Genomic DNA, 26227 nt, shown 5'->3' on the forward strand with positions numbered 1-26227 from the left:
ATGGCCGCCGACAACGACCTTTCCACCAACGGCTCCGAGTTTTGGCTTTACGGGTACGGGTACGTCGAGTCCAGAGATAGATCTCTCCCCCCTTCCGCCCCCTACCCTACCCCGGTGACCTTTCGGAGGTTCTTGTCTTTCAGCTCCTCCCGCCCTCCCGCATATATATCCCTGCCGACCAAGCTCTCCGTACTCTGTACCTCACGTCCCTAACGTCGCAAACCCGCTTCTCCAGGAGTCTGATATGGAAACCTCCGCCGCACTTCGGTTAGCCTCCCTCTCCCTCCCCCCTCCTCACCCGGGCTACTCTAGCCGCCTATCCGAGCCTCCGGCTGATCTGTGTCGTTCAACCCCACAGACAGAAGGATCCCTGGTTGGGTGACGGGATATGTCCGACGCTTCTGGCAAGTAAGTCTCCTCCCTTTCTTTCCTCTTTTCCCCTAACGCAGCCGTCTCACCCGGCCCCACGGCACACAAGGCCACCTCGCGTCAAGGCTGCCCGCTCACACCAATGCTTATTTACACTACACGTCTTGATTTCCCCCTGCCCGTGCTCAAAGTCACTTATACTAACCTCTCACACAGGCAAGGTAATCACCCACACTACCTGAGGCCCTCCTTGGGAATGACCCTTCGTGTTGTGAGATGTCGTCCTGACCGTCACTAGCCAGGACCACAGGGGTACACCGGAAGCCCCGGGTCGCGTCGCGACACTGATCGAGCGTTCCTACTGGGAAAAGCTGACTGACCATCACGACTCGGCCCCGGATCGTGTATGGGGCGTCGCCTACCGCATCAAGGCTGACAAGGTCGCCGAAGTCAAGGACTACCTTGACATCCGGGAGATCAACGGCTACAGCATTCACTATGCCCCCTTCTACCCGGCCGACGGCACCGAACCCATCCGCACCCTCGTCTACATCGGCACGCCGGACAACGACCAATTCGTCGGACCCCAGGATCCCCAGAAGCTGGCCGAGCATATCTACAAGAGCCGCGGCCCGAGTGGTCTCAACATTGACTACCTCCTCGGCCTCGAGAAGGCGCTCGACGAGCTGAGTCCGGAAAGCGGCGACGTCCACATCACCGACCTCTCCAACAGAGTCCGCGCCATTCAGGCCACCGCAACTCTGCCCCCGGGTACCGGCCCGGACCCAGTAGATGCCGCCGACGGCGAGTTCAAGCAAGGAAGCAGTGTCAAGGAGCAGGAGGAGACCGAGAAGACATGCTGAGGAGATGACCGCACAAAAACTTTTCTTTTGCATACTTGCCCCGCCCCTCGGGAAGCCAACCGCCCTACACCCCCGTTGCGCAAATCCTTCGTACCATGTCGACTCAAACCCTCCTCCTTTTTTATTCTAAAGCAGATCATAGACAACCATGCAGGCCAGGTAGAGTTAGACCACACAAATCCGCTGGGTGCCATCCCAACGACGATTCCGATAACCACCTTTCCTCCTCCCCAATATTGCCAACCCCTCCCAGGTCACCAAAATGAAAGATCATCACCACGTGCGAAAAGACCGAAAGTTGGGACCGCTCTTGGAGACAGAGGTAAAGTGTGGAAGAAAGAAAGAAGCAGAAAACCATTCCATTTGAGAGAGAAGACTAGGCCGTTACCAACCCTTGACCGACCCGGGTTGGGGTTTTGTTTTCCAGAGATCCATTGCAACAGAAGAACCGGGTATTGTGTTGCAGCGAAGGATATCATCACCAATGCTCGATCGAACCAACGGGCGCGCGCACGAACGTCTGTCAGACTCGGAGGAGGTAATCGTCGGCAACAACTCTTGGCCGCGTGCTCCCGAGTTGCGCAAAGTCGACAACCAGCAGGCAACGAATCTCCGAACTCTAACGTGCATTAGTAGCCTCGGCCGCCCTGGGACTGCTGGGACGGGTCCGGGTAGCCATAGCCCGCGGGAGGAGCCGCGTAACCGCCGTCTACGGAGCTTTTAGCACGGAGGTCGGGGATGATGGGGTTTGACGAGCATTACTGACCCTGAGGGGGAGCGCCGTATTGCTGCTGGGGGGGATATCCGCGTCCGTACGCCGGTTGCTGATACATGTTGGGAACGCCGACGGGGTATCCGCCGGGAGCGCCGCCGTAGGGCATGGGGGGCGCGCCGTAACCGCCACGGCCACCACCACCGCCGAAACCGCCGCGGAAGCCACCGCCGCGGGGGCCGTTGTCAGAAGCCTTGTCAACACGGATAGTGCGTCCGTCAAACCTAAAATTTACCCTGTCAGATACGGTCGGCTCCTCCGAGACTCATTGCGCCGGGACAAGCAAGCAATGGAAAAATGCAAATTCGCAAAGGCAGCGTACTCGACGTTGTTCATGGCGGCAATGGCCTTCTGAGCATCTCCCTCCTGAGTGTATCGCACGAAGCCGAACCCACGGCTGCGGCCAGTGTCGCGGTCCTTGACAACCACCTTCAAAATGGCAAAAAAAACTCGTGTCAGATTCTCTCTCTCTCTCTTTCTTTCCTCTTTGCTAATGGACGAGTGTGGATAGACACAAGGTGTCTGTTCCGCGGTCCATGGCGGCGCCACTCCAAGAAAGTTTCTTTGCGGCGGACAGGACTGTTAGTACTTACAGCTTCTTCGACAGCACCGAACTCCTCGAATTTCTGTCTGAGGGTGTTTTCCTCAGTGTGCCATGCAAGGCCGCTGTGAGACGCCAGATCAGCAGGGGTAGTTCTTGAATGGTTCTGGTGGGCAACCACGTGGGGATAACATACCCGATGAAGAGCTTAGACATGATGATGGATGTTGTATCTTTGCGTGAGCTTGATGGTCTGTTGATTGCAGATTAGAATGAGTCCGGAAGGGATATTGCGGTGCATAAATGGAAGTGGTCGTGGTGGCGCCAAGGCGGGGGTCAGGATACAGGGGAAAGCAATAGAAGCAAGCGCTCTCTCAGAGACTTCCCAAACAAGAGTCAAGCAGGCTCCAGAAAGCTGGCAGTGCTCAGCAAGTCGCCAAAGAGATGTGGCAGTGTTGTCGGCAGAGCTTTGTCACTTTTGACGACGGCGCGCGGGCAAAACGATGGAGTTGGTTAGGGACGACAAAGCGAACGGTACAAGTCAGGCCAAGAGGAGCGATGTTGCGGGAAAGGGGGACTTGGGAAACGGGCAAGATGCAGGCTGTGTCAGGCCCTGGGACAAAGAGAATTTTACCTGCAGGTGTGTCGCCACTAGATGGATGACGACGATGTGGATGTGTGTTGTGGTAGAGAGACAGAGGTTGGAATAAGGTGGGCTGTTGTTGGCGGGAAGGAGATGGTTGACGGAGGTCAGGTCTGAATTCCGGGCTTGATGGATTTTCCTCAGAAAAAGGAAAGAGGGGTGGGAGAAGGAGAAAGTGAAAGGCCACCTTGGAGAAGAGGAGAAAGGAAAAGCTGCTAGCGGGAATTTTTTTTTGTGAATGGCTCGGAGGGAAAGGGCGTTGAGGCAGTGAGGCAGTGCAAAAAAATAGGCCCCCTCCAAAGGTACCGTAAGGTTTGGTGTGTGAGTGGGAGTGGGAGTGGGAGTGGGAGGAGCGACTGGCCGGGACGCGGTCAGGAAGGCGGGGTGGATTGAGCGAGAGTGTGCGGTGCGGGAAGCAGCGAGAGAGGGAGACGGGAGCGACACACGGAGAGGAGGACATGGAAGGCGAGGTGTGGAAAGCATGGAAAGGTGCAAGGTAGGAGCGGAACGGAAGCACTTGCCGCAACAGCAACAGAAAGCAAAAGCAGCAGTAGCAGCTCCCCAGTACCGGCAGCAAGGAAACAACAGCAACATTTGCTTGCACTTGCATTCGCATTTGCATTTGCTTTCTCAATTGCACTTGCATTCGCGTGTTGTTGCTGCAAAGCAAAGCAGTGCAAAGCATGGCTGGCTATTGCTGCTGCTTGCTTGCCTCCCGATGCCAGCGGTAGCTGACTGACTGCCGCTACCGGGTCGCCGCCGTGCGATGGAAGCTTGAGAGCTGGAGCCGGCGAGACCTCGTGGCGGAGGGGCAGGTGGAGGGGTTCGATTGAGGTACGGAGACCGGCCATGTCCATGAGTGTGGAAGGTACCTTTTACCTCATCTCACTGACGGCTCAGAGGCGACACACGGCCGCGGCCGTAACGACGACGGACTGTCTGCCTGGTCTGCGCTGGACCGCGAATTGAAAGTTGACGCCTTGCAGTCAAGCGAAAAGCAAGCAAAATTCAAGGTACGAGTACGACGGAGGGTAAAGAAAATGTACACCGAGAAGTGCAGTGTAAGGCACCTCGAGGTACCTTACCTCGCAGCATTGCGGGAAAGCGGCGATAGTGTGATAGGTAGACAGCGCGTAGGAAACTGGGGGCGGGTCTGGGTGCACCAACCTCGGGCTTCTGTTCTTTGTCTCCGTCGAATTTTCCTGCCTTTGTTGCTTGACTGGGGAAAGTCGCGGCCGGATGGGAAATTTCCAGAGATGTGGAAAAGGCGAGGGGGGAAAGGTACGATGCGCGAGAAAAGTCGATTTGCTTCTGACAGGGTACAGAGACGACCAAGTACCGATCCCGGACGATAACCAAGGTGAGGTAAGGTAGTTAGGTAGGTAAAGTAGTGCGTAGGTAGGTGGGCGGGCAGAGAAAAAAAAAAAAGACGACGTTTTCTTCAGCCGACAAGGACAGACGCAGGTGAACGAGATTGAATAATAATCACGCGTCTGCTGTCCGTTGGTCTTATCCTCTTTTTATGTATCATTCCCACTCTCCTTTCCCTCTTACCCCGTCCCTGTCCCTCATCTTATATGTGATGGACACAGGGTCCGCAGCGGCGGCGAAAAAGCGCAAAAGGAATAGAAGCAGGGCGAACAACTTGCTGCAGCGGCAGTCTGATACCTGCAATACCAGATGAAAATAGGTAGGGTATGAGGAAAAAAGAAATTGACTTGTTGCGGTAAGGCATCTGAAGTACCCATCTCACCTGTTCTTCACCTGCAGAGTACACGGGACTGCTTGTCGCTCCTTGCCGTGTCCCGCCTCTTTGCGATGTCTCCATACGGCGTGCCAAGGTACCTACCTACCTTACCTCGCCTCAACCTCACTGCTGCTGGTCTTGTTGCCGCCGCCGCTGCTCCGCTGCCACCGCAATTGCTGCGACTAACCACCGCGTCCTGCTGCTGGTCAGGCACACGAGGCAAGGGCCAAGGCATCTGGGAGATCTGCCCGGGAAGAGGGACCCATGGAAAACCCATCCATCCGTGGTTTGTAGACATGGGACATGGACGTGGACATCCAGTTGTCATGGGTGCCAGCGTAAAGAGGGGACCGCCCACATCCCAAATTCGGCTTTTCTGTGCAAGGGGATGGGGGGCGCCAGGAGGGAAAAGACCCAGCGCCCATCAATGTTTCGACCAAAGCATGAGTGTGGCAGCAGGGTTAGCTTCCCCTCCCAAACAAGCATCAAACAGACGAAGAAGCTCAGATGTACCCATGATACTTCTCTCTGGATTGGCTTACCCGTTCTCCGCGACCATCTTCGACTGCAGGGTACAGTCCAGACATGGAAGACGGCGCATGCGAAAGACCAATGTCGTCGAGTCGATTCACTCCTCCGTTTGCTGTATCAATGCCCGATCAGAGTTGCTGGCGACTTCGATATTGATGCGATCTACTCGTTCAGGCCGCGGCCGCGGGGTATCATTGCTGCGTGCTGCGTGCCGCTGATGTCGCGGCCGTCGTCGTCGACAATGTCGTGTACTTAGTGGCACTTCAAGTCAAGACAACGCACGACGCGACGCACGCACTTACGCATATTGCCTTCAGGCAATTATCTCTCCGAAGCGTTCTCTCGCTACCACACAATCCAGTCCGGTCCAAAGTCGTCATCAACATCATCAACCTCAGCCGCAGAAGCAAGACACAGCTCGCTTGTATGCTCTCGCGTACATAATATCTGACCCAGCAGCCTAGTGAGAGCTCGTCAATCCGTACGGATCCTGGTGCGCAGTGTGCTCACACTCGCAGTCAGACTGACTAACCGGAGGCATGCAAGTGTGGTGGGATAAAATGCAGAGACCAGGACCACGGAAAGCTTCTTGTAAACCATGAACCTGGCCGTTGCAGGGTTGGTGGCAGGCGAAACGGCTCAACGGGCGGCTGTTAAAGAGAAAATGAAAAAAATTGCGCGGTGAAATACATTGGTATGCAGACTCAATTCTGCCAGTACCTACCTAAGTGTAGTTGCAATCAGGTCGAGACTTCACTTGCAAACGCAAAGCACTACCGCCGGCCAGGCTCCTGAGGGGAGCCAAGCCCATGGCCCTGATCATTGCCAGTAGCAGAGGTGATAATATGAGCTTCTGGTGGGAGTAGACGAGAGCCGTGGTAGTGAGGGGGAGAGATAGAGAGTGAGAGAAGGCGGGAAAGACAGGAAGAAGATAAGACAGAAGGGTGGGATCCCTACACCAGAAACAGATTGGAATCAGTGTAATCCGCTGTGGCTTCAGGAAACACTGCGCGGGACAGCAGGCTTGGCCTGGTCATCCGCGGACGGACTGGATCATGAGTGACATTCCCATTCGACCCCACACTTTGCACAGCCTCCTTCCACCATGCCCTGTTTGAAGCAAGATGAACATCTTGGAGCTGCGACATGATTCTCCAACGCCCACCTTCTCCTGAAAGTGGAGTATGCTAACGTAGTGTAGTGTAGGTGCAGAGCCTGCAGAACCGGTTCTCGACTCGGCTTGCCTCCCAGAGTCGCGATGCGTGCGAGCTGTGCCTGTCTGTGCCTGCTTGACATGACATGTAGTTGATTGCGCGAAGGCACTTTAGGCCCTCTGGCCAGCGGCAAATGGCGACATTGGAGGCAGGCACCCTTGCCTCGCCCCCGTTCGGTTGTATTCATTCTAGCGCAGCCGTCCATTCGTTTTGTCGAGATGCCATGGTCACCGCGGGCTTCATCCCACGCAGGCGTCATACGGCAAGGTCAGCTCCATGCTGCTCATTCGCCTTGTGGCCGCAGTCCCGGTATACAGTCCGTCTCTAGACTTCTTCGTCCAATTCGCTTCCTAGGATCAGTCTGTTTGGGCTGTGACACGTCTTTGGGCGACCTCGGCTTAGCTATCCGCAACCCTGGGCTGTCTCCCTCATGCGCGCAAAAGATGCGACCATGAAAGAAGAATCTTGGGATGAGACCACTTTGCCGGCATTGATTTCTCATGCGAGGCGACGCGCGAGGCACTCCGAGTTGGGAGGAAGAGCTCCAGAGCCAAGCAGAAGCATTATCGAGGAGGTCGGTAAGCAGTCTTCTTTGGCGCGCAAAACGCTCAATGCCGTCGGCAGGAAGCTCCACTCCCATCTTGGCACTGACCAGCAAGAGGTCCAGGAGCCGGGTGAGGTCCTGCGATGTGGGTGAAGTCGAGTGGAAGAGATGTGGGTGTGGACGTGGTGTCCTTGTCGTCTGGCAGTGGATATTGGTCGATCCAGTGGAGTCGAGAAAGGCCACAACCCAACCCCTCTGTCGTATCGTAAATTCGGTTTTGGCCCCTCCCCCAAGTGCACGGCGCACAAACCACACACGACCCCTCATGGCGAGAAAATCGGTATGTTGGTCGTGTCTTTCCCCCGACGATTGCCCGCGGCCTTGTGCAACCTGACATCGTCCAGCCAATCCCACGAGACGCAGTCGCAGTTGGCACAGGGGGCGAGTCCCAAAATACCTCGACTACTGACAGTTTCTGCTCGCTTTCGTTGCGCTCTGGTCACCGGCCATGGCCTCGCCTCGGCCAGAAACGACGAGCGCGTCGAATCGTCGAAATCGAAGTAAACTGTGAAATGTGACGCAACACATTGTTGTGGACAGCTGGGGCAGCCATCGTCAGGCCCAGGGACTAAGGTAGTGGAACCTTTAAACTCCGTACCCTAGGCATGAGTGGTGTATAGCCGCCGTCATATTGTGGCATGGACCAACAGCCTATGGAATTCCAATCGAGCCATGGATACGGAGGGGGAGGGCAGCCTGGATGTGGAGGGGCGGTTTGGGTCTCTGGAATGCCACCAGCAGGAACCCTAATGCACTTGGCCGCGATCCAGCCGGGAAATACCAAGGTTTGGAAATGGCTCCATGTTCCCGGCTTCGTCTTCACATCACACCGCTTGGTCATTTCACCTCTCGCCATTTCTTGGCTCTCTCGCCTCGGTGGTCATCAAATGCATGGATGGATGGATGCAGCTCTTGCGCCTGTTCGCTGCAGGGCTGGCGGTAGGCAGGAGCACGGAGTCGTTGCCTTCAAGATCCCAGTGGCATTCGAAACTGCCAGGGACCATCTATAATTAATTAGTCGTGACCGGACGAAGGTGAAACCTGCTGCGCCTTCTTCACGGGCCCGCTGCCTTATCCACAGCCAAGGTTTTGTCTGCAAAAGCAAAGAGCTTGGGCAACGTCGTTGGGTTTGGCGACACATGTCCTAATGTGCTTCGATATCACTGCCCGTGCAAATGGTCTGCCTGGGGTAGCTCCTGCAGCCACGTGCGTCGTCACGGACGATGCGACCCTGCAAAAGGTACGCTGGGCTGATCTCGAGTGCCAATGGCCCTTAGCCGTCGCTTGAACCGAATGTTTGGAATCTCGAGATCACGACCGGAGCTGAGCTGAGCTGAGCCATACCGCAGGCCCAGATGTTGCAACTGAAATTCTCGTACGCGTACTTGGCAGACGTTCTTCATAAGATGATATCAGAACAAGTACTCGCGCCCGCATTCTCCCCAAGTCATGCGATTGCCATGTAGTTCTTGTCAACCAAGCTGCCATCATGAAGTGAAGTTGGTGACAGAGACAGATGGCCAGATTTGCCAGCCAATGTCGACTAGCTGTCGCGCACGGCTTTGAAACAGTTCGCGGCCAACGGCAAGCAACCCGCATTCGGGTGCGAGGTCAGCTGTCAAGCATCTGTCACGGCGGGACAAATCCGGTGTTCACTATATCGAAGCCAAGTCGATGCTATCAATAGAAATCGGCCGGGTATTCGACGCAAGACGTGTTCCGTCCCTACCGGGGCTTGTCTTGGCATTCTGAGACAGCCGCAACTTGGGTGTGTTCGACGACATATCAAGTGAACCTCCCGATGGATGCCCTCTCGAATCAGGGCCTTAGGTAACGCGTCATATCGGCTAGGACCGCTGTGAGTCTTGTGGTTCTGCGCGGCAATTTCGGCGATACGTCCTCAGAAGCCGCGTCTTCGAGGTTGCGTCGACGAAACGCTCGGCAGCCTGGAGGCGCCCTATGTTCCTGGAGGGAGCGACGAATTTGCGGAGCCAGGAATGAGCATTATGTCGTGCAAAGAATTGACGCAATCGAGACAGGCTTCTGGAGCGCAACGCTTTGCTTTGGTCGTAAGGGACAATGGTAAGAGTAGATTGACCAACAGTCTTGAGAACTTCGCTAGTATTAAAAATGATTGCTATCGAGCTCGTTTAGACTTGCCTTCCGAGTTGGAGGCTCTTGCTCAGAAGAATCTTAGCGCTGCACAGCAGTTTTAGCGCCATGTTCAAATGTCTGGACCCCGTCGGCGGTGGGAACTGGCGGAAACTACTTACTATGCATTATTCGTGCCCGCTCTCTCTCAAAAGTTTTGGCGCCAGCGGCACATCAGTGTTAGGGGTCCTCACTCACTCACTCACTCTCTGGTGCCGTCCGTGTATCTCAGCAACTCCCCTGCGCAGTGTCCACCTGCCAATCATTTCTGTGTTGCTATTCAAGGAAGGTAATAGCACCCGCACTGAAAGGTCGCGATGCAAATGCTTTGTGTACGTTCGCAGCTGCGTCGATAGCGAGACGGGCCAGAGCTTGAGCACAAGAAGATAAAAATTGCAGAAGGTACGATTTCTGTTCAGCATCTTGCCGATGCCAAAACACAGTCACGCGTCTCGCTGGCTGCGTAGCACCTACTCGCGATGGGGAATGATCAAAGGCGATGGGATTCCTCAGCTGTACATTTCGGCGAGCGACTGTGCTCGGCTGGCTGGCTGATTCGCCAGCTACTCAATCTAGTCTGTTTCCCGTTTTCTTCATCTACTTTTGTCGCTCCAGCTATCTTGGTGCATGCATGCATGTTCGATACCATGAAACACCATTCCGAGAGAAACCACCGCAGCCATCGTAGGCATCGCGGAGACGAGGAACACCTTCGCCACGACCGATTTGAACCTCGGGCACACGACCATACCGAACAGACGCATCAACGTAGTCAAGTACGACACAGGCGCTCTTTGTACTCCAACTCCAGTTGGAACGGGGACGGTTGGGACTCGAAAAACGACACAGGCAATGACGCAAACCAGGGCTCTGGCATGATCGAGAATTGGCTTTCCAACATCAGTCGCAGAGGCGTAATTTCACCCAGAGCCGTCGATACGCAAAATCAACAACAGAAGCCAATAGTGGCACATTCTCCAGGTTGGCGACCACACAACATTGATCTCGACAACTTGAGGCAAGGTCACAAACGGTCTCGGTCTCGAGACAGCTCGTTCATCGCGGATGCATCAAGAAATCATACCCGAGCGTCCCCGCTGCGTGGTAGACAACATGAGACAAGTTTGCCATCTCAAGAACAATATCAGCACCAACACGTTGATCAGGTTCCCAACAAGGCATATCTGTCGTCCTTTGGCAGTCCTTTGCCCGATTTCAAGAAGCGAGCGAGGCATAAAACTAGGGGTGACCGGTACGAATCGAACACAAATTCGCGGCAGCGGCAGCAAAAGTCACGCAAGGAAAGATGTGAGCAGTCGGAAGTCCCCCCGAAAAAGAAGGTTCTGTCATCGGGCAAAGACGTCATGGACAATTTCCGTTCTGAAGCGATACTCCAGGAAAGGCTGACGGTACGAATTATCACCTTATAATGGACGAGCTTTGCTAACCGGGTGTCTAGCTACAACCTGATGTATCGCATGGTCTTTTTCAGAACGGCCGTATATCTACCCCCAATCCAGGTGCGTTCCTGGACATAGCTTTTTTGACCCATCGTGACCAGTCGTAGTGGGAGAGCTGGCGTACAACTCGATGACTGCCGTCGAAAATCCGATATCTCTTATATCCTCACGAGCACAGCACAACAAATCCCGGGCTAAGGAAAAGCAACGCCGAGGGCGGGAGGTAGACGAGATGGTGGCGTATTTTGGACACAAAGAAACACCACCGAATGAAGTCCTGCCAGCCGTAACTATCGAAGCCCCTGTCAGCCCTGCACGCAGAGGATTCGGCATGCACCCAAAGAGTGATCATTTGGACAGGCGACGTACGGCGGATCGAACATCTACGGAATCGTTTGAAAGAGGTCTAGCACTCCGAGCAGGCGAAGCCCGACTGCGGCCGCAAAGTAGTGGATTCTTGTCAGCCTTGATACCACGAGCCAGTAGCATGGCGACCAGCTATGTGTCATGGTCTACGAGCGAGCAAACACAGCCATCGATGTCCCAAGCTCGTAATGGCAGGGACGCCAGTAGCACTCCAGAAACTATCAGGAACGGCCTGCAGGAGACAGGAGTATTCAATGGCACTGGAAAATCGATGATCGGGAGAGAGACGAATGCGGTGCCAGCCGAGAAATCGAAAAGCCAAAAGCAACACTGCGTGGGCACAGGTGTGTCTGCCCGTCCGGGGCGCGATTCACACCAAGCGAGCCCTGTGCAATCACGGGGTATCATTCGATACCAAGACAAGGGCGTTATGACAGCGGCCGATCTTCCACCCGTGCCCAACGACCAGCTCGAGGTCAAGCCTGCAGAGTTGCCCTCTAAAGGCCATAACAACGCTTTTGATGGTGGAGTCGGTTCAGTGAAAGGCAGCGTCAATACTCAAGAATTGCCTGCACCAATCGCGGCAGCCGACAATGCTGACCAGAACGGACAGGGAGTACCAAATAGGCTCCCCCCAGATCAACGAAACGAACAGGGTCTGACAGCTGATCATGCTTCGGAACGAATGCCGGTCAACATCGTGCCAACAATAGTGTCTACTCAGACATCATCGGCTGCAAAGCAGCCCCGGTTACATGTTTCTGTTCCGGACGACGACATTTGCTGGAATAGCAACGGCATGGAGGCCGTTGCTCCAGCCCCCGAAAGAGCAGGCGAGGCTCTGTGCAAACCATCTTCGACCATCGATGGACCTGCACGGAACTTAGAGTCAAGAGAAACGGCACTTAGATCTCAACAGGCTCAACACTCTACGCCGCTCTCTGTCATAAGTGGTGCGCCAAGTCTATCCAAGACGGCATGGAGATCGAGCACTCTATGCGACGAAGTATTGAATCGGGACCTTATCCCAGGCCCTTCAACCGCCTTGTACGACGAATATACTGAGTTCATGGGTGCTCAGCCGCGTATTCAATTTGGTAGCGGTGAAGAGGATGCTTTCCGTCCACCACTGCCTCTACTGCAAGAACCGCGTTTTCGAGGCCATCGCCATGACCAAATAATGGGCTACAAGGACCACTCACGACGTATCGATACGCCACTATCTCAGCCTCATGAGAGCTTGGCTGATTTCATTGCACGCGCCGAGCAGGATGCATTCGGAAACCGGTCTGAAGAAGGCGTGACGAATTCGTCCCACGGAACTGCATTGAATGGTAGACGTCTTGATACAAGGTACTCGAAGACACCTTACACCGAAAGCCCTCTTCCCGACGAATTTGCGGTCTCCGAACGGCAGCCGGAACACTCGAGCTGGCACATTACAGACTCTGCAAACAACAACCACAAGAGAACACAACGATTGCCAGTGGCCGGCTACAACAGAAGCTTCGAAATTGACTTTCTCTCAAGCAGAACACAGCTAAACGAAGCGGGCCAAGACGATGAGCTAGCAGAAGGGCGCGAGCTGTGGCCGCCAAACTTATTCTAGACCTCGAGCTAGCTCGGCCTACTCAGGCTGTTGATCCGTCCATTTGGATCGCAGACGAGCCACATCAAGGTCGCACTTTTCTGCTTTTGCAATGATAGCCTTTGCCTTCCCCGCCACCGGCGCATCGATCATCATACCGTCTAGAGTCCAAGCCCCGCGACCTGCGGTATTGGCTTTCTCGTCGGCGATGGCAATACGAACTGCCCATTCTACCTCCTTTTCGCTGGGAGCAAACATCTTTTGCACCAGCTCAACCTGATTAGGGTGTATACATTGCTTTCCGTTGAATCCCATTGACTTTCCACCCAGAGACTCTTCTTCTAGCCTCTTCAGACCTTCGTCTCCCTTGTATGAAGTACAGACGAGATCAATGGCACTGGGTAGATCAGCGGCCTTGGCAGCAGTTACGATAGCAGATCTTGCGTAAAGAAACTCGGTAAGCGATGGTGTTCTGGTAAGCGAAAGGTCCAGAGCAAAGTCTTCGGCGGCAAATACCAATCCGCTGAGGTACGGAGATGCCTTGCAGATTTCGGCGAGGTTCATGACAGAGCGCGCAGATTCGATCAATGCGATAATTTTGACAGGGTTTTCCGAGCTTGCAGTGTGTCTCTCGGGGGCGACATGACGCAGCACATCGGTTACATACGTTAGGTCGGCGGCGGAGTTGACCTTGGGGACGACGATGGCATCGACATTGGGAAGAGATCCGAGAGTAGTAAGGTCGTCCAGTGCAAACTTGGTCTCCACAGCATTGATTCGAACGGCCAATTCGGATATGGAGGGCGGTCGACTTGTCTGGTTGGAGAGAAACGATCGGAGTTGGCCCCTGGCCTGAGCTTTCAATGAGGGAGTCACGGAGTCCTCCAGGTCATATGTTACGTTGTCCGATTTGAGACCCAACGACTTGGTAAGCATCTTTTCCGACGAGGAAGGCACTGGAAAAACATCAGTTTATCAGATGATGTGAGTGTTGCGAGTATATTAACCGTAGAGAAGCGCTCGCCGGATGATTGAAGAGGACCTGGCAGCCATGATGGATACCGTGGATGTAGTATTGGACTTAAGTGGACAAGAGCTTGGAACTTGATAGTAAATTCAAAACAAAGGCTGACTTCTCAAATTAAGTAAAGTGTAGCTGGCGATGAGAATCTTCAACACACAGTGAAGATACCTATGTAACCATTTGCTACCCCTCTGAGCCGGCACTTCGTGGTTGCTTTAAAGACAGCTCTCGGTAACTCGAACGCCGAGTGGTCCAGCCAAGTCGGCTATTTGGTCGCGAGTTGAGCTTCTGTCTGTCTGATGATGTAACCCAGTCGGCACGGTTTCTGCCGCAGTCGACCGCCCTTAGACCCTTGCAGCTGATGCCAATTCATTGGCCCGTGCAGCTCAACGTCACCCCTTGCGGAACAACTCAGCCTCCACGCACCGAACAGCTTACCGTAGCTTCAACGTGGTTTTGGGGGTGGACACGCAGTGGTGTAGCTGTCCACGCATGCGCCCGCGACAGCTGTGTGTACCGTGTTAGTTTCCAGAGGAGCAGGCATCCCTCTCTTCCCGATCCCTTACGTCCGAACCAAGAACAACAAAATCTCACGAAGCCACGACATGCGCACGACGATAACGAAACCGAGAGTTTGATCGCATTCAATTCAGTCCACCAGCCTAACGTGTCATCGGAGTTCGTACTCGCGAAACAAAGTCGCCCGCGATGGAGTCGAACCAGCAGCAGCCGCAACAAGAGGCCCCCGGCTCCCTCAGCTGGCGGTTGAGCTCGCACCCCATCACCCTATTGACCTTTCTTGCATTTCGCATATGTACGTCTCGTCCAGATTCAACGTGTTCTTCTGTTAGGGAAGATCGGCCAGCTGACAATGGCTCGTAACAGCAAGCGTCCTCGTGTACTTCCTCGGACTATGGATCATCAAGAGCATGTACGTTGTCGCATGGCCTCTCTCTCCCTGTAACGAACACACGAAGCGAATGTCCGAACCTGTATCCGGTCATGACCGAATGGTTATGCTGTTGGAGAATCGACCCGTTTACTTTCTCACGCATCGATCCTGCCTGACGTCGCATACGGCACTTTGAACAATTGCTGACAGTCTCACCATAGGATCATGATCTTCATCATCACTATCCTCCTCCTCGCCGCCGACTTCTATTATCTCAAGAACATTGCTGGTCGTAGACTCGTAGGACTGCGCTGGTGGAACGAGGTGGATCCCCAGACGGGCGACTCGCAATGGGTGTTCGAGAGCAGCGAGCCAGGAACGAAGACCGTCAACCCCACCGACAGCCGCTTCTTCTGGCTCGCTCTCTACGTCCAGCCGCTACTCTGGGTTCTTCTCGCCATATTTGCGCTGGTCAGACTGCAGTTCTTGTGGCTGCCGCTGGTTGGTAAGTTCTACCTGCAGACCCCTTGACCTCTGCTCCTCTCCCAGATTTTGAGTCCGAGGAGAGGCTTCGCAGACCCTGATTTGCTTACTTCTCTGCATTACAGTCATCGCTCTCGTCCTGACCATCATGAACGCCATGGCCTTCTCTCGTTGCGACAAGTTCAGCCACGCTTCTAACATTGCTGGAAGCGCCCTGTACTCTGGTGGTCTGGCAGGGAGCATTGCATCCAATATGGTGGGCCGGCTGTTCAGCCGAAGTTAAGTGGACGTGCCCTTGAGACGACTGCGTTGGGCTTTGGAGCACGCCAGGAGAGAGCGTACCACCCACGCCAAGAAGGATCCAATCAACGGAAGGACGTTGCTGGTCATTGAAGGCCGCAAAAGGGAGAGAAGGGCTCAGTCGCCTTCGGCGTGAGGCTGGTGGGAGCAGACAACTTTCGATATGCTATACCCAACTGTACACTAGACATGTAAGCATGACCCGGGTTTTTGAACGACTTATTTTCTTGGCAAGTGGCAGATATTCTTGTGCTGGGGACATTAGGGGTCTGTCTCAGTGAACAAAGTGAAGCCACGTGGTGAAAAACTCAATTGCAGGCTCATCTACAAACAATACTGCAATCACACAACGGTAAACGGCCAGGCAAACACTTCAAGCATCTTTAATCTGCGGTGGGAATCCTTTTTATCTACTTCTCCCCCACTCCACACACCTCAGATCATCCTCTCATACGCGACCACGACGACGACAGGTCAACTTCCGACCGCGGCCTGGGTATCGGCACCCTCTTGGGCAAATGTTTAGCCCGCATGCCCTTAGACGAAAACGAATGGTGTAATGTAAATTAACAGTGGCTGAATCGCAAAAACGCCCATCAAGAAGGAAAAGATCAACAGGTAAATAGCCACACTACAAGATATTCGTGTCAAATACTATGCAACAAGAAAAACCGCACTTTTGGGTGTCTGCGATCTAGATTGAGGAGGGCCCTACTACGACTACCGGCGCTGACCCTGACCGCCGCCCTGGCCAGCTTGCTCAATCGCCGCGTCCAGCGCTCGCTCTTCCTCTTCCAACCGCCTGATCTCATCTTCTGTCATGCCGTCTTCGATGAGATGTGAGACGTTGGAGTTGACGTTGGGAGTGGACGATCTAGCTCCGTCGCGGTTGAAGTTTTCGAGTGAGCATGAGGCGATTGGCGGGTGCTCCTCCTCGCTGTACGGCGGCGCAAACGAACGGCGTTCTGCCGGGCTTGTGCCGGAGGCAGGGGGAACTGCTGCTGCGGCGGCTGCTGGTACTGCCGCGTCATGCTCGGGCTCGGTGAGGTGGCGCTGCGATTGCTGCATTTCTTGTTGCTGATGACCGTCGTCTGAGTACGGGGAATGAGGGGATTCGGTGACGCGGGCGTGATTCTCCTTGTCGGCGAGGAACTCGTGGGGGCCGGAGTCGTATCCTCCATTGTGAACATTGTTTGCGCGGCGGCGGCGGCGGAGGAGGAACCAGAGCAGGAACGCAATCAGAGCGACGCCGAGAATTGAGCCGATTACGATGCCGGCTATGGCACCGGCGGAGAGACCACCACCGCCTCCGGAACTGGAGCTTGAGTTTGATGAGCCTGCGCTTGGAGGAGTCGTCGATGAGGGAGCGGATGTTGCGGTGGAAGTCGACGTGATCGAAGAGCTCACTCCGGTGGTTGTTCTCGGAGCCCATTCAGAACCGCTGTCAATATCCTGGCCGGCAGATTCTGCGTCGCTGGTAATCTTGGACAAGATGTTTTCCTTAGTCTCCGCATACCCCTGATCAATCTTTGAGCCATTGTACACTGTGAAAACACCGCTCTGGGTATATCCAGTGCCGGTGCCATCGCTTTTGGACCACCCGAGAACGAGATACATCTCTTTCTTCAGGTAGGCAGAGACTGCCGTGTCATTCACCGGCAGTGTAAGTCCTCCTCCGGCTGTCAAAAACTCGACTACAACGCGCCAGGGTTAGCACAGCTCAGATCAGTCAAAACAACATACAATCTCGACATTTGAATGTTGCTTACATTCTGGGGATTCGCGCTTGGTGTGGACGTCACGCGATGAGGCAAACAAGCCTACGCGTGGCATACCGGACGATACATTTGGGTTTTGGACAAATTTGATCGTTCCGACAGGACCTTTATCGTCACCCTGGCGGCCCTGCCATGTTGCGTTGACGACCGTGACGTAGTTGCTGTCAATATTCCACTTCACGTCGTGGGGGTTGTCCCAAGCCATGATCACCCTGTCGACCGATCCCAGTGTACCTGCATCAACCGCGATGGTTGGGCTCTTGACACCGGTGCCCTCGTCCCGTTCAGGCCTCGTTGTCGTTTCGTAGAACGGTGTATTCCCCTTCTCCCCTAGAGACAGGGTGTTGCTGTCTTCGTCTTCATTATCGAATAAGCCCGACGGGAGGGACATGATTGTATTCCTCGCAGACTCCCAGCCCAGAAATTCCGAATGACGGGTTTTTTACGTAGTCGTCTCTCGAGTCGAGTTTTCGGTTAACATTCGATATCGGTGATGCTCATGTAAGTCGGTGGTTCCACACCCGTATGCCAGTCCACTACCCAAAACCGTCTGTCGAAATCCAAATTCGGGTTGTCGTACCAAAAAGCCTTCGAACAGTGAGAGTAGAAGCAAAATAATCGAGAGGGAAGAAATTTGGGAGGAAGGAAGCAGGCTACGGGGGGTGGAGGATGTGATTAGGTAGGAAAGCAGAATAGCAAACCCCGGTTGGTGTAAGACGGCAGTGAGCAGGATGGAATTGGGCAGACAGGGGATGGAGGGGGAACGACAGGCACTAAGAAAAAGCCGACCAGGGTAAGGCACGTTGGGACCTTCGAGCTCAAGGAGCAGTCGGTCTCACGGGGCGGCTTCGCTTTTGTTGGTTAGGTCGGAAAATGGGTTCAGGTTTCTCTGTGTGGTGCTGCTGACGGCGCGGCGCTCTGCGAGACGTCCAGCTGGAGACGCCCCGTTGGGTGTTTGTGTTTGGTGACCAGGGTCTCTTTCTCTTCCGACTGGGATCTACCACGCCAGCTGCAGCAAGCCACGCGCCAAGGCTGCGCCGCGCAAAGAAATGTCGAAGGATCCGCGGGTCTGTCTCTCTGGTAATTTCTTGCCTAGGGCCCTGCTCCAACGGCTTTTCCCCGCGGGCGATTGGCTCCCGGAAACCGCACCTTTCTTGCGTGCGTCCTTGATCAAGTGAGGCGCTGTCGATTCCCTCGGGACCTAGTCTTCAAGCAGCTTTGCCAAGTATGCCCGGCGAGCTGACGTTTCTGTCGTTTCTCGAGATGGTTGTTCAGATTCACAAAGAAGGCAGGACTCGGACTCTAGGAATGATGATTATGGTGACGGTGAGATAGACAAGCAGCTTTCGCACTCGGACGTGGACGGGAGGGCTATTGATAGATACCTTGGTGCAAACCCGAGGAATCAATGTCGGTGGAAACTCTGATCAAAGAGTGCCTAGTTAGCTCTTCAGAAAGATAGCAAACAAAAATGGTGCCTGCTCTTTTGTTGAAGTTTCCCACCGTGTCATCCATCCTCTCCCAGGGTTACGAATCCCCGGCCCCTCGTTAAGCTCCCCTTTCACCATTCCCGCGCATCTGACCCCCTCACTTCCTCCCTTGGCTTACCTGACAGGTCTCTGAATCAGAGACGCAGAGCTTGTGATCCCGGGATCGGCAGATGGCTCCGTTACACTGCGTCAGCGACAGGTCGGAATCTGCTTCTCCACGAAAGGCGGTTTTCGTACAAACGATTTGACGGGACAACAAGCCCATCACGCTTAAACCCCCAGCAGCAGAAGGGAACGGACACTGTCGGACTCGAGATGTACACCGGAAGGAATGGAGCAACAAGCATCGCGTCCAATGAGTTCCAAAGTCCATAAAAGAGTGGAAGAGCAAGCGTGTAAGGCTGGAGAAAAGCGGGACCCGCTAACCACCACCAAGCTCTTAGCGCGGTCATGGTCCCCAATCCCCAGCCCCACCGTCAGCAACGAGCTGGCCAATGGAATGTGGCTCAGGTGCTGCTATTAATGAATCTCTCGACAAAGCCAACTCGTCGACCGTCCCTCCCTTCGCCTCTCCCCTGCAGCGACAAGCACTTTCGGTGTAGCAGCAAAAGCAAAAGTAGCAGCAGAAGCCGGCAATGGCCAATCGACAGCAACCAAGAAAGCATCACTTGGAGCGAGAGAGTAAGAAGAATGAGAAGAGAGCGTGACATAACCCCTGACACAACCGTCAACGGCCTAGCGTAGCAGCGCTAGTGCCGCTGCGGCTGATGTTGGAGGCTTGCATTAGCACGGGGGCATCGCCCACCTCACAACCTTTTTCTCTCTCCCTTGTTGTTGTTACCTGTGGTTAGCCTGGAGGCGCTGTTTGCTGCTAATCTGCTCCTGGGCAATGTTTGCTGCTGATTTGTTCTGCTCCGCCCGAACCCGAAACCCAAGTCGCCAATTTTCCGGCTCTCTGACTGGTTCGGCTGGGGTTTGAGAAGAAGGATTGGCAGCCGATCATGCTCCAGCGCACGAAGCTTCCAGCGAAAACCAATTGGCAAGGGGGTACGTAGGCTGGAAATAAGCTAAATGCGAGGGAATGGGAAGTGGTTTGGCAAGCTTCTCTGAGCAGTCAAGCTTCAAGCCCTCGGGGCCGATATGTTCGTCCCTGCTTTTAGATTGAAGTTGAGATGATGTATGAACAAACTGCCGGAAACCACTCGTACAGATGAACTTTGATTTCTGACATCAGTCCAGGCGCCAAAAAAAAAAAAAAGGTCATCTAGACTTGGAATGAACCGACTCTTCATTGCTGTCCTCCTGAAGTATGTAATCTACTGGCAGTGCCGTCCGTCCGTTCCTTCTCTGCTGCCTGCCGATCAACGACCCCACCACCCCCGGCCGGCGTCGAGGTCTGCCTGATCCAATGCGACCCGACCATGTCATCAACCGGGGCCGCAGCGGTAACCCCCAACACCCAAAAACCTTCCAACGTCGACACCAACAGAGAGAACCCCCCACATATCCGGGCGACTCGCTCATCTCATTCTCGCTATCGCCAACTGGTCCTCCCCTTCCTTCGGCGCGCATCTAATGTCGGTTTGCAGTGCCCACTTCATGCTGCAGGTTAGCGGACCTCTCCTGCCGGAATAGGGCCTCAAACTCCGCTCTTTTGAAGGAGCAACAAGTTCCAAAACTCGGAGTTCCCAAACTGACCAATCATGGATTTCTGCTGTCTCCGGTCCCCTGCAGACCGCAAATCAAAGTGATAAACTTCTCTTCTTCGATGAGAATCTAGTTAATGGGAGGGCACTGACAAAGGACAACTCAACAACAGACCAGTGTTTGTTCTTTCTCAGACAATGATGTACTTGTATCGTCTCAGTCTTTCAGGCCAAGTCTTCACAACCTGGCACAGCATGCGTGACATCCCTTGGTGACCGACCTTACGTGCACATTCGCTTCATCATCACAGATACATAAGGAGGCTAAGTTGGCGACTCTCACAATTGGTTCAGCGGGAATCATCTCCCATCTTGTGCGATTACTCTGCTTCATTGCAGGCGAATTATGTACGCGAATGTTCTACAGTTTGTAGTTTAACCCAACGCTTGACCCAAAAAAAAAACACACTCCAGTCGTACAATAGCAACAACCCCCGTAGGTCAGCTGGCTGCATTATCGTTTGTGTTGTTGTCGGTCTACCAAAGCCATACGCCTTGTCGAGGTAACACGCCGTGGCACTTTAAAAGCCAACTTGCGCTCGTCTCCTCGCTATGCAAAAGTCATGGAAATGTCCTTCTCCTTGCCAAAATCATCATCATCAATGTCAGCCCACGGGTTGCTGGCGATGGTCGGCACCGACTGCGTAGTCTTCATCTCTGGCCGAGTTGGCGGAGGGTCATCTTTCGGTGGAGGTCGTGGCGCTGGCGGAGGATCATGGAACGAGTCGTCAAATGTCATCTGAATATCCTCTTGTGGCGAGAGAGCCGCGTGATATGGGGACGGGGCGCGCTGCGTTGCTGGGAAGGTTTGACTCGAGTGGAAGGTCGGCGTCCGCTCTGGCGTATAGCCATAGGAGCCGGAAGTTTCGTACGACGCTCGGCCTGGCACGGCATATGCGCTCTTCGTCTCCCGCAAGCTGTCTCGTGGGTTCAGGGACGAATTTGAAGAGTTAAGGTCCAGCTTCATCGGTGGTAGAGTCGATTTGAGCTCCTTCACTTGAAACTCTTCTGGATTTTCGGCCGGCTTATTCTTCTCCTTGGCCACCTCGGCTCGGATTGCGTCGATGTCAAAGAGCACACCATGATTATTGCCCTCCTTGTCTTCTGTTCTCGAGGGTGTTTGCTTACCCTCCTTCGCCATGTCCTCATAAATCTCCCACTTTTCCTTGTCGGCCTTCTTTCCTCGTCCAAATAGCGAGAATCTGCTCTTCTTCTTTTGGCCCTCCTTTTCAAGTTCCTTGCGCGCTTCTTCGATCTCATTAATAAGCTCACGTTGGCGTTCCTGGTGGTTCTCCGGGTCCGGATCCTCGATTTCGGTAAACTCGTCGCTCTCCACCAGCCAACCACACTCTCGAAGGAGACGAGGCATAGCCTGTCGGTACTCCATGTGGCCCTTGACGATTTCCGTGACGTCAAAGTTCTCGATAAACGGAACTTCCTCAATCTTGGCCAAGCCGGCAACCTTTCTAGGGCCGCCGCTGGTCAGTCTGAACAAGTACGCAAGGATCCAGTCGTTGGTGCTGTATCCATTCACAAATCTGCCTGGTACGACCGTCCGCGCTCGCAGCCATTCGTCCTTCTTGATAATCAGAGGCGAACCAAAGAGGTAGACATCCTGAACGAGGCCGTACGCGCCCTTTCTGGCCAACTCCAAGAGGCAGGAGAAAATCACACGTGCGCCAAGTGAGTACCCGACAAGCGTAATCGGGCGGGTTCCCAGGTTTCTGTCAATCAGTGAGTCTGCAAGGATCAGGCCGGCGGCCCAAGCCCTGTCCTGAGAGACACTCCACGGGTTGTCAATCAGATAGGAAAGCTTGGTCAAGACGACTGGCAAAGACAAGGCAGCCATTAGACTCGTGAGAATAGTGCTGGCCAGAACTTGCTGAAGACCTTGGGTGAGAGCCTGGATTGTGTGAGTATTCGTTCATCTTCACGGATACAAAGCGACCAATCTTACCTCTGTGGCAAGAATGTTGATGGTGTCACCCATACTTCTCAACATCTCTGGTTCCCAGAAGACGGAGTAGATGTCGCCCATGATGGGGTCAACAGTGCTGAAGGGCAGGCGAACGTCATCGACCTTGCCCGTCATCCATCCAGCCACAGTGACAATCAGGTTGACACGCTTGTTGTTGTGCAAAGGCCGGTACTCAAAAGTCTTAACCGCGCCAGTTCTCCGATTCGCTGCGCGGCCTCCAATAACGCTTCCTGAAGCGGCCGCACTGGACGTGATGATAGCAGCGCCACCGACGCCGCCGAGGAAAGTGCCAGTTCCCGTCACTCCCAATGTCGTGAAACCGGCTGCTAGACCGGCTCCGATGACGGGCGCAAGCAGACCTGCGGACAGACCGATGACCAAGCCGCCTCCGACTGTGGCCAAGCCCATCATGACGTATCGTTTCTTGAGAGCCTGCTTTCTCCTGTGCTCCATATGCTCGTCCTCGTTCCAGTTTTCCTTCTCGGCTGCCTGCTGCATTTCCAAAGCATCCGTCACTTTCTTCTCGAACTTCCTAACATCCAACCAGTCAATCTGCAGGCTTGTTCCAACACGCTCCAATAGGATTCTGGAACGACAGTCATAAACCGAATCCGCAATCAAAAGAAGGAACAAATCACACAACACCGTCCAGCGAAGATCGATGTCGATGTTGGCTGATGTTGACAGCTGCGCCGGAGTTTTCACAGCGGGGAGCTCTTCTCCCTCATGGGTCTCATATGGCGGAGGCGCCTCAGCAGGCTTCTCATCCTCGGGCAGGGCCGGCGAGCTGGGTGGTAGTGGTGTCCGCGGGGACGCTGTGCGTGGTGATGACATGGACAGCGAAGAGCGTGACTCTTCCGCCATCGGGTTCTTCACCCTGGCGTTGGCCATCAGCAATGGCGTCAAGTCAGAGGGGACGACACCGTGGTCGCTTAGCTGCTCGACCATAATTTGCTCCTGGGAGCTGATGTCCATATGGGTATAGAGACGGATCATCATCTTCTGTCCCCACATCTTGGTGGCTTCAGCTGACATGTTGACTTCCTTCTTCGTTCCCCTGGTATGCTCGATGCTCTCGGCTTCCTTGACCATGTGATGAATTTCCAGTCTGGTAAGTCCAACATATGCTATCCTCTGCCCTTCGGTCAAGAGGTCCTTGGTCGCCTGCATCTGAGAAACAGCGTCTCGCGCTTCCTCGTCGTCCTCTGTCATTGCCGTGCTCTTCACGTCTTTGAAAAGATACTGCGTGTTGTCGTCCATGCTCGTTGCCGATTCCGCATCGTCGTCCATAATTACTCGAGTATATCCCTTGCCAGCTCCTCCGAGCCCGCCGTAGCCGTATTTCTCGTTGTCCACGTCTTCCGTGTACTCCTTGGCAACAAGCCTATTGTCTTCGTCGTAAACATCGTAGGGTGCAAATGCCGGCATCTCCTGCCATTCGCCATCGTCATCGTCTTTCTCTTCCTCTTTGTCTGCCGTCAGCTGCTGATGAGAGAATTCAGACATGACAACGTTGCTAGCGGTGCTCGTATCTCTAGTATGGGTGCCTCCTGCTGCCTTTGGTTGGGGCTGGTCTGCCTTGTCGACGAGCTTCACGGGTGAATCAGGCCGCTCGTCCTTTGCCTTGGTCTCCTTTGTCGCCTGCATTTCCTTTGCATCCTCCTTCTTGGCATCGGCAACGCCGTTCGTCGGCACACTGTTGTCTTTGATTTCAATATTGGAAACGGCCGCTGGGGCAGTTGCCTCATCAGCGGCCGGCTGTGTTGGACTTGATGATTTTGTTTCGCTGGGCGTAGTTGTAGTGCCTTTCTCCTTTTCCTCCACCTTCTCTTCCGCGCTCTCGTCGCCATTGATTATCGCAACGCCTTCTTTGACATCTCTGTCTGCATCTGCAGCAATTTTGTCTTTGATTTCGTCCTTGTCCAGGTTCGAGGTTACCGGGGTCGACGGAGTGTTCGAGTTGTTGCCAGACGCAGCGGCAGTGGCCGGCTGCTCGGATTGCGCGTCTCTGAAGTCGTCCTCACTGTCTGATTCTGCGCCATTGCTGTTTGGTTTCTTGTCGCCATTGACTTTCGTGTCAGAGTGAGCATCGTTGGCGTCTAGCTCCTTTTCGATCTTTGAAGGTTCGGGATCAGGGTGTTTCGGTTCAGACTGAGCATCGGTCGTCTCATCGTCGTCTTCCGGGGGTGGAGGTACATATCGTCTGATGGGTAGACCAAAATCATCGAATTCAGGCTTGTCGGCCATTGTTGTCGCAGCGGGAATTGGCTTTTGTGCGGGTACATCTGATGCAGGAGAGCCATTTGGTTTCTGGGCTGACTCCTCCATGTCGGCAGCAGCGGTGGTGGTGGTGGCGATCGTCGGTGAGGGGTTATTAGTGGTGGCAGACTCGCCTGAGCCCGCCATGATGAAAGGATATTTCGTCCCTTAGGCAAGCACGCGAGCCGTGTCGAAGCCAGACTGATAGCAAATCCAGGGGTGGCAGCTATTGTGTGTTTTTTTCCCTTTGTGTTTCGGGAAGCTGGGAAACGAATGGGTCGAGGTTGGGGGGAGGGGGCGTTTGGCGTTTGACCGGGCAGGGTTCCGTCAGGAGACGCGCAATGAGCCACTGGTGTAGAGCTGACTATTCGTTCCTTAGCGGTTCGCGATTACGATTAATACCTTGGGTGGGTGCTAGTGCTAGGATGGAGGTGGTGGTGCTGCTGCAGATATGTCGACGCGCACAATGCGGGCGCCCACGGTTGTTTGCTGCAAGTTGACGTGCTGGCTGAAGACTTTCCGGCTCTCTACGTGTGGTTGGCCTCAGGGGAAAAAAGACACTTGAGGAACAATCCACGTGTGAGTGGTTTTTCCTTTTGTTTGGCTGGCCGGGTGGTTCTTCGAGGGGAGGGGCCTGCCGGACTTGAAAGGGATGGAGGATGGTTGAATGAAAGATTCCCGGGCTGCAACTGCGAGCAAAACTGACCCTGGAGAGGGAGATCAAATTCCCCATGACGATCCGCTACAGTGGCATTCCAGTGGGGCCGGCCAACGAAGCCATGCGCGCGACCTCATGCTTGTGACGGGAAACGGGAGGCTTTGGAGGGGGCAGGCGGGGGTGCAATCTCCAATGGGTCGCCTGCACCGCCCTGCAATTCTCTGTCATCGGGGGACTGTGCTCGCTGCTGTCAGCCCGATGAGGCACACCGCCAACACACCAACACAGTGATCGTTTCAGTGGTCCAGAGCTCTGACCGCTGCCCAGTCCTGCCGTCCCTCCCGGGGCCTTTGCGATGCTGGCCAACTGACGACATTGGCTGCATGTCATCATGGGCACTCCTGGCTGCTGAGAGGCATCGGGGAAATGCCTTTAGATTTGACTCTTCGGATTCGACTTTGCGGGATGACACTGCCGACTAGCTGCTCCTGGTGGATTATCCAGTTGGCTTAGGGTTGCATAGTGACAACTCACGAGGATGATACGAGAGAAGAGCGAAGCATCCCGTCTCCCAAAGATTGATCGACAGGATGGAAGTCAAGAATGCCACCTAACGGCTCGACTCACTCAACGGGGAGTCAGTGTCAGTTCGAGAAAAGATAAGGGGGCTCAGCAAGGCACGTGGCCCCTGACAAGTCGTACACGAAGCTTTGTCGTAGGAATCTCCCATTGATTGGTATCTAATAACTTTTATTGTTGCAACATTCCAATGCAGTGTCCCCAAACGCCCTTGTAATGCTTCTTGGATCT

The 26227-nt window shown here is 54.4% G+C and overlaps 7 protein-coding genes across 7 annotated transcripts; 3 read left to right on the top strand and 4 right to left on the bottom strand.

The window, feature by feature from the left end:
- CGCA056_v010804 (Glutathione-specific gamma-glutamylcyclotransferase) lies at positions 1–1232 on the top strand (the record flags this gene model as incomplete). The annotated part of the gene is made up of 2 exons (XM_037326051.1): positions 1–59; positions 668–1232. The coding sequence occupies 2 exons, from the start codon at positions 1–3 to the stop codon at positions 1230–1232; spliced, it is 624 nt and encodes a 207-aa protein (XP_037175510.1).
- Positions 1233–1861: 629 nt separating this feature from the next.
- On the bottom strand, positions 1862–2761 carry CIRBP (Cold-inducible RNA-binding protein; the record flags this gene model as incomplete). Its single annotated transcript, XM_037326052.1, has 5 exons — positions 1862–1941; positions 1999–2228; positions 2327–2433; positions 2598–2670; positions 2742–2761. The coding sequence occupies 5 exons, from the start codon at positions 2759–2761 to the stop codon at positions 1862–1864; spliced, it is 510 nt and encodes a 169-aa protein (XP_037175511.1).
- Positions 2762–10799: 8038 nt separating this feature from the next.
- Positions 10800–11294, top strand: CGCA056_v010806 (uncharacterized protein; the record flags this gene model as incomplete). The annotated part of the gene is made up of 4 exons (XM_037326053.1): positions 10800–10844; positions 10895–10955; positions 11003–11181; positions 11256–11294. 4 exons carry the CDS (start codon positions 10800–10802, stop codon positions 11292–11294), a joined length of 324 nt encoding a protein of 107 aa, XP_037175508.1.
- Positions 11295–12888: 1594 nt separating this feature from the next.
- citE-1 (Citrate lyase subunit beta) lies at positions 12889–13902 on the bottom strand (the record flags this gene model as incomplete). Its single annotated transcript, XM_037326054.1, has 2 exons — positions 12889–13805; positions 13857–13902. The coding sequence occupies 2 exons, from the start codon at positions 13900–13902 to the stop codon at positions 12889–12891; spliced, it is 963 nt and encodes a 320-aa protein (XP_037175509.1).
- A 679-nt stretch (positions 13903–14581) lies between these two features.
- Positions 14582–15531, top strand: TVP23 (Golgi apparatus membrane protein TVP23; the record flags this gene model as incomplete). The annotated part of the gene is made up of 4 exons (XM_037326055.1): positions 14582–14687; positions 14759–14804; positions 14987–15270; positions 15374–15531. The coding sequence occupies 4 exons, from the start codon at positions 14582–14584 to the stop codon at positions 15529–15531; spliced, it is 594 nt and encodes a 197-aa protein (XP_037175502.1).
- Positions 15532–16268: 737 nt separating this feature from the next.
- CGCA056_v010809 (uncharacterized protein) lies at positions 16269–17717 on the bottom strand (the record flags this gene model as incomplete). Its single annotated transcript, XM_037326056.1, has 2 exons — positions 16269–17242; positions 17318–17717. The coding sequence occupies 2 exons, from the start codon at positions 17715–17717 to the stop codon at positions 16269–16271; spliced, it is 1374 nt and encodes a 457-aa protein (XP_037175503.1).
- A 3355-nt stretch (positions 17718–21072) lies between these two features.
- On the bottom strand, positions 21073–24906 carry CGCA056_v010810 (uncharacterized protein; the record flags this gene model as incomplete). The annotated part of the gene is made up of 2 exons (XM_037326057.1): positions 21073–22425; positions 22480–24906. The coding sequence occupies 2 exons, from the start codon at positions 24904–24906 to the stop codon at positions 21073–21075; spliced, it is 3780 nt and encodes a 1259-aa protein (XP_037174873.1).
- Between the last annotated feature and the right edge of the window lie 1321 nt (positions 24907–26227).

Source organism: Colletotrichum aenigma, assembly GCF_013390185.1.
Source record: "Colletotrichum aenigma strain Cg56 chromosome Unknown KSG_Cg56_contig07, whole genome shotgun sequence".
Taxonomy (NCBI): Eukaryota; Fungi; Ascomycota; class Sordariomycetes; order Glomerellales; family Glomerellaceae; genus Colletotrichum; species Colletotrichum aenigma.